General features: G+C 38.1%; 1 protein-coding gene across 4 annotated transcripts in view; it reads left to right on the forward strand.

The window, feature by feature from the left end:
* Window positions 1-9,811, forward strand: part of MCC (MCC regulator of WNT signaling pathway) — a 159,341-nt gene extending 149,530 nt beyond the window's left edge. For all 4 annotated transcript variants that reach the window (XM_072416083.1, XM_072416082.1, XM_072416084.1 and 1 more), the window contains 4 exons: window positions 651-857; window positions 1,670-1,761; window positions 7,032-7,154; window positions 7,647-9,811. In XM_072416083.1, coding sequence (XP_072272184.1) covers window positions 651-857; window positions 1,670-1,761; window positions 7,032-7,154; window positions 7,647-7,827 — 603 coding nt within the window. In that variant the 3' untranslated portion in view covers window positions 7,828-9,811. The remainder of the gene's footprint in view (window positions 1-650; window positions 858-1,669; window positions 1,762-7,031; window positions 7,155-7,646) is intronic.
* Window positions 9,812-10,351: the final 540 nt, after the last annotated feature.

The following is a 10,351-nucleotide window of genomic DNA, read 5'->3' on the forward strand; positions in this document are numbered from 1 at the left end:
TGTGCTTAGGCCAATTCAATTATTGACTTTGGTATGGTCATGAGATGTTGGGGAACTACACTACTACATTCACAGGAAGGGCAGGAATACGAAATCTTGGTGTTGGCATCAGACAGTTCCTGCTGTGGGCATGTTAGGTTGTTAAATTTATGATATTTCAGAAGGAAAATATTTTAATATTTCACCAGTGGTACCACTACAAAGCTAGTAATGTAATTAGCCCACTGCCATACAAAAGAACAGTCTACTTAAAAATAAACCAGGGGCTGATAATGAACTCAAAGTTCAAAAGTTTGTACATGCTCTTCTCTGGATAGGCAGATCTGCTCCTGGACCTCATGCTCAGGAGAACTTATGCCTATCAATAGCCACTCCTAACCTTAAAAGTGGTTCTATGTCATTGTGCAAAGATACAAAGTCAGATTTTGGCGATGATCAGATTTTTTTTTTAAATCAACAAATTCTACCCACTAAATGTTATGTTGCTCTTGAATAAATGTTAGAAAAAAAAGAAACATCTCAGCTATTTCTTGAGCTCGGCATACAAGACACCAGTGTAAAGATTGTGCTACCTCTGTATAAAATGAGATGAGACACTCACTTATTGCTTTGACCTTGCAGCTAACCCTATGATTTGCTTTTGATGACAGGAGGAAATGGCTGAGCTTAAGGCACAGCTATACCTACTAGAGAAAGAAAAGAAAGCTCTAGAACTTAAAGTGAGCACACGCGATGCTCAGGAACAGGCCTACCTGGTTCACATTGAGCACCTTAAGTCTGAAGTGGAAGAGCAGAAAGAGCTAAGGATGCGGTCACTGAGTTCAGCCAGCAGCAGCAGCAAAGACAAGATAGGAAAGGTAAGACCACAGATTTTGTGTTCATGTAAGATCTTTATTAGGTCTGTTTAGTGCATGGATCCACCTGGATGGGCTTCCGTCATATCAATCCCAAATTAAGGGACTCAATGAGCTCTTTAAACGGGGTCTTGGACTGGTGGAAGTACTATGAAGTGGGAAATTATTTGCTTCTTTTTTCCTGGATTTGTATTGTCCAATTTTTAGAGGGTGAATGCACATTTGATTAGTTGGGTGTTTTTTACCATTTGTGTTAACCAAACATTTTTCCTATGCTGATTAGATCGCATTTTGTGTTCTTGTAGTATATGTGGTCAATGCAGGTTTACATGTAATATATTTTTTTTATATTTACCTTATACATAAAATTTTATTTGAGTAACTTGGACCTTTCTATCCTTTGGTGGTTCCCTGTAGCTTGTATTAGTTGTATTCTTTTTACCTTCCATTAGTCAAGTCCAGTGTAGCTGTTGAGTTGGAGGACCCACTGTGAATGTTCTCTAAGACACTATACATGGTTTTTAAGGTCCAATATTTTGTTTTCTGTTCTTTGATTAGTGGCACACATCAACATTTTAGCTTCCCTGAGTGGATATTACAAGCTTCTATCCTTGGTTTCTAGTCTTACTACCTTCACTGTATTAAACTGATTGATATATTACTTTTCTATTTGGAATGTCTGTATCCACTTGAAAGTCATTTATGTAATAGGTTAATCAAATGCCTTGATGTCACTAGCTGTCTGTTGGTTTAATTATGCATGCAATATAAGGTAATCATGAATGATGTTATTACATATTTCTTTTGTCACACAGGAATCCATTGACGGTTCTGCATTATCCTTGTCTGATCTGAGAACGTACAATGACAGTGAACTAACATCAGAACTCACCAGCGCACTAAAAAGGTGAGCACACAAACTGCAGTAGTAAAAACTTGATATAAAGGCAATAAATTACAATGGTAAGGGCCTGTATCCGCATCATTTAGAATTTATTGACAATGGCATTTGACCTCATTCTGACTTGCATCTGACCTGCATCAAGTAGGAATTACATTCCCATAAATTTGTTGGAGAGTACAAAACTCATGTGAAAGGAAGAGTTGCCATCTGACAGACTGGTTTCTTTTTTTCTCAGTGTTTGTAAAGGTCATGTCATGTTATGGGTTTAAGACAAGTAATTTGGGTTATTTCATATTATGTGTAATTAGTGACCAAAAACACACCTATATTCAGAAATATATTTAAAACTTCCACCTGGTTCTAAGCCTTTGGTAATGAAAAGCAGAATGCAAATTTCCCTGATACATCATTTCCAGCCCTGACCTAGATACATGCTTTCTAAACTGTGTTACAGTAAATGGTGTTACTAATCCGGCAGCAATGCTTGATAAGCATAGAAATTATATTTGTGCATATAAACACCTTAATAGCACTCTGTGACATCTACAAATAACAGTACAAAAATCCAAGCAATTCTGAGAATAAAAAGATCATCAAACACTATAGTAACAATTCAAGGAAAAGCCTTCTGATTTTGGATAGCCTACAGCAGGGGTGTCCAAACTTTTTGCAATGAGGGCCAGATTTGGTGAGGTGAAAATGTGTGGGGGCTGACCATTCAGCACGTACTCAGTGTTAGTGTGGCCGTGGTCTGTGCGGGTCCTGCATAGCACATGCCCACCAGGTTGACATGAGGGATTCCCTGCACATTCCCTGTGAGTCCGGTGTCAGTGCGGGCTCCGTGCAGAGCACGTTCTTGAAATTAGAGTGGGCGTGGTCAGTGTGGCACACACCCATTATAATGACGTAGGGGATTCCCTATGCACACATAGGGACTCCCGTCCTGCCGATTACACACGCCGAATAGCGTCTCATAATTGCAAGGCGGTTGATCAACTCTAATGAAATATAAAATAGGTTTTTTGTATGCGTGTATTTTATACTGTGATCGACAGTGCTGGAGCATATTATTGATTTTATGACAGAGGCTGCGGGCCGGTGGAAATCTGAACACAGGTCGCAAGTGGCCCCCGAGCCGCACTTTAGACATGCTGGGCCTACAGTATATGAAATGTCTCCAGGATGAATATTAAGTGCTCTTTAACTTACCTTGTACTGCTATGATGCTCTCTGAATTGCAGCTTAACTTTTTCAGGTGCTGTCTGCTAGCAGTTTGTGATCTTTGGTGACCACACAAGTGCAGAGCAGTGTAGAAATCATGTTATGGCTCACAGAATCAAATCCAACAGTGGAGCAATTGTCTTTTAATAACTGCCTTGTAGCAGCAGACACAAGACACGGGTTTGTTTACATCTGGGTAGATTTTACCTGCAAATAGCGGTAATCCCGAGTCACACAGTAACTTTAACCTAAAAAAAAAAAAAAAAAAAACTTACCTTGCTCCGTTGTCGTCCCCTGTCATCCTGCTGGTACCCGCAGGTCCTGGGAACACGTCCGTCTTCTTTATTCTTCAGCCGCGCAATGCAGAGATGATCTTCGGGGTTTCCAAATGACGGTGATATAATTATAATAATGATATAATTTTATATATATATATTATTTATGCTACTGTACACTTACATTACATGTTTACCTTTTTTTTAAACAGATTTTTGTGTTTTTTTATTTAAAGTTTATTATTAAATTGATTAAATTTATTAAATTTTGGACATATTTCGGTGAGTTATGCCTAGGAATTACAGCCTACAATGTAAAATAAATTTTCATGCAAAAAAAAAAAATGTAACGCTTTTTGCATGGAAATTTGGATGGAATTAGAACGCTGGGGGGTTAAGCAAAGCTAATGAAATAGTTAAAAAAAAAAAAAAAAACCTAAAACTAACATAATATTTAATAAATTACCTTCCAACTGATTTTGACTTTTGAAGTTCTATGAGGTGTTTACTGAAGGTTTTCAGTGGTTAAATAACCATTTCATGTAAAAAGGATTTCACACCTAGCATATGTAAGTGTATGGACAGAGAAAATGTCCACACCTGTTAGAATGGGTACAGGTGAGTATTGATGGGTTTAGTTCAGGTTTAAATTTATTCTGCTTATATCTAGCCTTCTTCAGTTTCTCCTTTCCAACTTCATCAACATGCAAATTAAATTGGTAAATAGACTTTTCTATTTCTGTTACATTTGGATCCACTGACATCCTCCTACTATATCTCTGTGCTGCTTTATTCAATGCAAGCAGATCATGGTTGGTGGGAGGGCACTTTCAGGTCCATCAGCCAGGATATGAGACTGGAATTGTCCAATTCTACAGATTGTAATGCAGAGCAGTGTTCTTCCCAGGCCCTTTAACCAGGTGCACCACCCAGGACTTTTCAGTAACCACCCAGCTGTTTTTGGGTGGTTACTGAAAAATTAAATCATAATACAGGGGTCACTACAGCTTCTTCCCACCCAGTTTAAAAAAAAGTTCTGGGGAGAATGCTGCACGCTATGTAAATTTTACATGTACAGTGAAGCGAAGTGAACAAAATAGGTTATAGCTGGAGTTCAGCTTTAAAATAACTGGCTCAGCTTAATGAATTGATCCTGTGGTATTGTTGTACTAATCGGACACAGCAGAGCTGGGCACATTTTGTTTTGTAAGGAGTTAATTTTAGGTTTCCCATTTTCTCCTTATATCTGCGAAATTGCTGCTCAGTGCTGGCATTCACAAAAGATGTAGCTGGGATTTCAGCTGTTATGGTTGAAGCCTGAAATATCAATTTCTGCCTTCTCGAGGAAATGTAATTTTAAATCTCTGTCTCTGCGATGAATTTTAAATTACAGTGTTTGCTTCCTGATGTTCCATTCCAGTGACTGTGCAGAATGTGGCACACAGCAGGCTTGTCATATCAAAATGTCTGTACCCAAGCATAGGCAATCACTTTGTCATACTTTTTCTTTTGGCTTTCTAGAACTTGCTGCTCCTAAACACAGATTTCACAACATGGTTCAGTACATCTTCTTTATTTCATGATTTTGGATACTGTACTGTATGATCATCCTGTGCCCTGGTGATGTCTTATATCCCTAAAACAAAAGTCAGAATTAGGGCCTCTGTAATTAGCCTGTGTCTATGCAATGCATTCTGTAGTTGGCCAAAAAGTGTATTCACAGCCTTAATAAATCCGCAGCCCAGAATATTTTTAATTGGCTTATGGGTTGATTTTTGTTGCAGTCTCTTTCCCTAATGAGGAGATTTAACCTTTCTATTTACCCCCTAATATCCTTGTTACTGCGAATGAGTGGTCCCCTAAATTCCAAAACTTTTTATATATTGGACGGTATAGGGAACCCCATCAGGACGTTTCCCTTCATTTCCTGTTCTGTAAGACAATTTCTCCAAAAAAGGAACAAGTGTCCCTATTGGAGGAGTTCCTCTCTACTCCTATTATTCCCCTCTATTGCTGTTCTAGTGGCAACTCCTACTCTAATCAAAATCTAAGAGTTTATCCTCCCCGTGAACACCTCAATAAAAATCTAACAGCGATTACAACCTCATGCCAGTCCCAAATGTAATCACATTCTTGCTTTAGATATCATCGTATAACAAAGCTTCATTTTTGCACACTGGGAGGAAGTCAGTATGGTGATTAGTGGAGGATTTCCATAGCTTTAAAATGTCTGATGCTGCAGATAACAATAATAAATGTCTCGCTGGTGTTTTAGGTAACTCATCTTATGGCCCTCTGTGCTCCAAAAAGTCTCCTAGCTCCCTCAAAAATTTTGCATTGTTGTTTGAAAAGAACATTTGTCTGAAATTGTAAATGTGGTGTAAAAATATGTGAAGAGAAGGAGACTATTGGTAGTATTCTGTCTCCCTTCCAGCATTCTGAATTGTTCTGTTCTGTGTTAGGTGGTTTACATAGGAATGCAGCAGGTGCCAGTAATGTCAGTGTGTAACCCTTTACCGGCCAGTCCTGTGTATGGATGTAATGAGGCCTCCTATCTGCTGCTTGCGCAGATGTCTGGATACAAGGCCACCAATATCTAGGTGGGCTTAGCAGACTCTTCCAATCTCATATATACAATCATTATTATTTGTAAATGTCACACACTGATCCCCAGGGATAGCTGCACAGAATGTTTGCATTACCTAGCCACACATTAGGTGATTGGTCCTGTGTCACAAAACATAACCTTCAGTGACACCTAGTGGGCGATTTGTGTAGTCACAGGCACAAAGTCCCCAGACATGGCTGATGTGATCAGATTGTTCTAATGAAATAATATTAATAAAAAAAACAATAATACTAAAAATACCAATTGTGATCGAGTACATTAGACTATATCATTGGTTCTGAAAAACAAAAAACATGCAATGTATAGACAATCCTTGCCAGTTTTTGGAGTATAACAGCACTAGAATTGAGGATGGCATATGGTTATTGTTGGGGACTGGGTGTTAGGTATATATTGGCACAAAACAGAATTTTAAAAATTAATTTTTTTTTTTTTTTTGGAGTAGATGTGTTTTAGCACCAAAAAATTGTACATGGACACAACAGTATGAAGAAGAATAATGTACTGTTGCAGTTGTCATTCTGTATGCAGTTGGTTGTTTTTATTGTATAAAATACATATTTGTCCTTGTGTTCTTAAGGATCACTAATTTTCTGTTACGTGTACTGTCATAATAAATGGATGCTCTTTGCTGTGCTTTTTGTTTTTATCAGTTGGACCACTTAGCTCAGTGACTGGTTCCATTTACTTAAAAAGTTGTTTTACAGTCCACTTACATTTGGTGTCCTAAATAGTAAAATAGAATTGCACATTGCTAGTAGGATTATTAAATATCTTAATATTGAATAAAAAATTAAATAATTAAGTGCTGGGATTTTTAGGAAATTGTGACATCTGCTGGTCACATGTGAACATGACATTTCACATCTTTAACAGCTATAAAGCACACAAAGTACACAATAGTCACCGGTGTTTTCTATTGTATGTGACAGTCTGACAGTACAGCTTTATTTTCCTAAAGTATATAAATATTAAGCCAAACCTTTTTTCTTCATTTTAGAATAGATTTTGTCCTCTGTGTCCAATTTTTCACCAATTTCCTTGTATGCAAATCAGTAGCGATAATAAATGAAGCTCTGTCTAGTTGGATCGGTGTAGTCAAAAGTGTTTTGATGCGGTCTAATATGAAATATTCCTTTCTATTGCAGGGAAAAGAAGCTGAAGTCCAGAGCACAGGAGCTGGTTAGTGCCCTGGAAAGACTCACCAAAAGTAGCGAGGTCCGACACCAGCAATCTGCAGAGTTTGTCAATGATCTGAAGAGAGCTAACAGGTCAGTACCAGATCCTGAGACCATTTAGGAAATAAGCTTGTATACCCCTTGTGATCTGTGTATTAGCACACCATGAGCGAGCAGGATAATTCTTCGGCTGCTACATTGGTTGACTTGCTTGTTCAATCAACAATCAATTCTGAATTTGATCGACAAAAAGTGATCAGTATTGAGTGTAGAATCAAAACAACCTTCATTGGTCATGTTGGAAAATGTTTGTCAGATCTGCAAGGTTTCTAAGATCGCAAAATCAAAAGTTGATTGAATTGAACAATGTTAGTAAATCAGCCAGCAAACTGAATATTATAGTGTGGGCCAAATGACCAGGTCTGGCCTGGGGAGCACTAAGCACAATACTGTACCTAAGGTAGGGCCCCAAGGCCTCCTAATAAACCGTCTGCTGTGGGCTATGTGGAAAGGCAGATATATTATACATCATATTTATTTTATAAATATCTGGTTTTGTAATAATTGAAATTGTTCTCTAAACAGTAACCTAGTAGCAGCATATGAAAAGGCGAAGAAGAAGCATCAGAATAAGCTGAAGAAGCTGGAGTCCCAAATGATGGCCATGGTAGAGAGACATGAGACCCAAGTGCGGATGCTGAAGCAGAGAATAGCTTTACTAGAGGAGGAGAACTCCAGACCTCATGCCAATGAGACATCACTGTGAAGCCAACTCTGGAGTCATGTATAATCATAGCTCTGCCTGCAATACAGACTGATGGCTCCTCTGGCTGTCGGCTCCTGGGTGTGACTGGATATAACGATTATTCTACACTCCAAACTCAAATATAAAGCTTTTTTAGCCTACTACGCAGTAAGGAGAAACATTCCTGGAATGTACATCTCACCTCCAGTGATATAGCAGACAAGTTCTTTTGTATATGTAAGACACTGGTGTGTGTCCAAAACATCACACCCCGCGCAAGTGTGCTGTGTGCGGAATGGGAGACGACGTCAGAAACTGACTTTTACCATGCACCTTCGTTTTCTTTCACTTTATGGACAGAAGGACCTTTGGACTGAGGTGCTGTCCTAAGAGGACTACCAGCAGAAAAAACGAAAAGCTATTTCCCAGCTGGAAAACTATGTCTCCGCTATCCTCAACCAATACATCACACCGCCTCAACACTGGTGCCTGGTAAGATGGCACCCTGCAGCTTTAATACCCTACAATAATAAATACAGAGGCTGACTGTGTTTCTTTAGTACACTGTGAGTACAAGTGCTTTGATTTTTATTTTTTATTGGGGGCTTTTAATCAATATTCATAGCCTATTTTTTTATGTGTTGCCTAATATATAAATATACAAAATATTGGGTTTTCCAATGTGTAAGTGACCACATACATTGTACTGTGTCAGAACGGCATTAACATTCAGTCACTGCTTAGTAGATGGCAAAACACACTGGTTAGTGTGCAAACTCCATCCAATAGTTGTATAGTTGGGATTTTATGGGACAGCTTTATCAAATCATTTTTATAGGTCATGCAGCTTTCCTAAACAGTTTTTCAACATTTAAATTTAGTTCTATATTCTCCGTTAAGTTCTCATTATGTTCAGTTTTGCATAGATGTGGGTGGTCTGAATCACACATTAGTATGCCTGGCACAATTCTGTTTTGCTATTAGGTTCCCCCATCTCTTTTTAGGGTTTAGGAGAGCTTACCCTCTGTTTCACATTTTGAACACTTCATACGAAGGAGATATAACAAATTCTGGTACAAGGTTCATGAATTGAAAGCTGCTTGCTAATAATTGGGTGATTCATCCATTGGAGTTTTGGCACACTGACCTTTGAAAGTGATTCTTTCCTACAAATTTGCCGAATGGAGTAATTTTGGGGTCAGAACACACACACCATAACAGCTCCAGTGATTTGTTTATAGCTTCTTTAGAGTTGTGGTACAAAAGAGTTTTAGTTACTATACATGTCCCTTCAGTTTTGGTTGCTGTAGAATACCCAGTTGGTATTGGAGTACTTTTCCTGTGAAATAAAAATGCACTTTAAATGCCATTCACTTTAGTAAAAGTTTAGCAGATACCATTTTACCTTTGGCTTGTTCTGTCCAAAAGTCACTGACTCTAAAATCAGCCTTCCGTTGTAAATACCATGACCAGTAGTAGGGTCAATTGGTATATAGGACATTAGATGTATACAGCTTGGACCAAACTAAGGCAAGTCTGCTGGGACAGTAAGAATATTTATACATCCAAATGTAGTAATTTACAGCAATGCGTGCACATTTCCTGGGTTTTGTCCCTATAAGTGCCATCAAGTACAAAATACCTGTACATGTGCCTGAGAAAAGCAAGCCATGTTGAAAATACAAAGCATTTTTGTAGATTGAGTATGGCTTTTGTTAAACTTTTTGTTGAAGAGATCCAAGTGAGGAGTGGTTTACTTATTCTGTAGTCCAAGATAACAAATAGGATGGCTTAACATTCACATTCAGACAACTCCAGAAGTGTGCAGAGGGCACAGAATAGGAGAAACTTCACAGATTTTTCCCAGCACATCAGTCAGGTTTGGTACCACATGCAGTTGACAGTCCAGCAACCAATTCAGATGGTTTCCAGTTAATGTGGGCAGCAGGTAGACACGTTTGCATGTAGAGCAACTCAAATCTTGCATTTACCAAAAAAAAACAAATGTAGCTATACCTTTACCTGTGGCATTAAGTACAGTAAAACAGTATAAAATGGGTAGGTTTGCTATGGCCTTTGTAATTATTAAATCCATGCAGTAGTGTCCACTAGAAAGGAACAAAAAAACATGAACAAGTCAGTAATACAAACATTATACGTTGGCTGACCAGACAATAACATTCCAACCATTAAACTGTTTTTCTTGTACAATATTTTTGTGCAGTAAAGTAAAATTTTGTGAGGTCATTTTATGTTTTATCTAAAATATAAGGGATAGAGAGTGCTGTTAGTGCCAGTCTGGGACAACCATAGTAATTGACTGGGAAAATCAACTGGCTGAAGTGAACTATAGCTTCACGTTTTAAAGATTCACAGAACCACTAGAGGTTAAAAAAAATGGGATATGTGCCAGAATTTTCTAATCTGAATGATCTTTTATATACATATTTTTTTCAGTGCTGTATAAAGCCAGCACCCAATCTATCTGGTCAGCACAAAATACCTAAATCAACTTTTTACTTTGTGCCAATGATTTGTAAATATG

The sequence above is a fragment of the Pyxicephalus adspersus genome, chromosome 6 (genome assembly GCF_032062135.1).
Source record: "Pyxicephalus adspersus chromosome 6, UCB_Pads_2.0, whole genome shotgun sequence".
Taxonomy (NCBI): domain Eukaryota; kingdom Metazoa; phylum Chordata; class Amphibia; order Anura; family Pyxicephalidae; genus Pyxicephalus; species Pyxicephalus adspersus.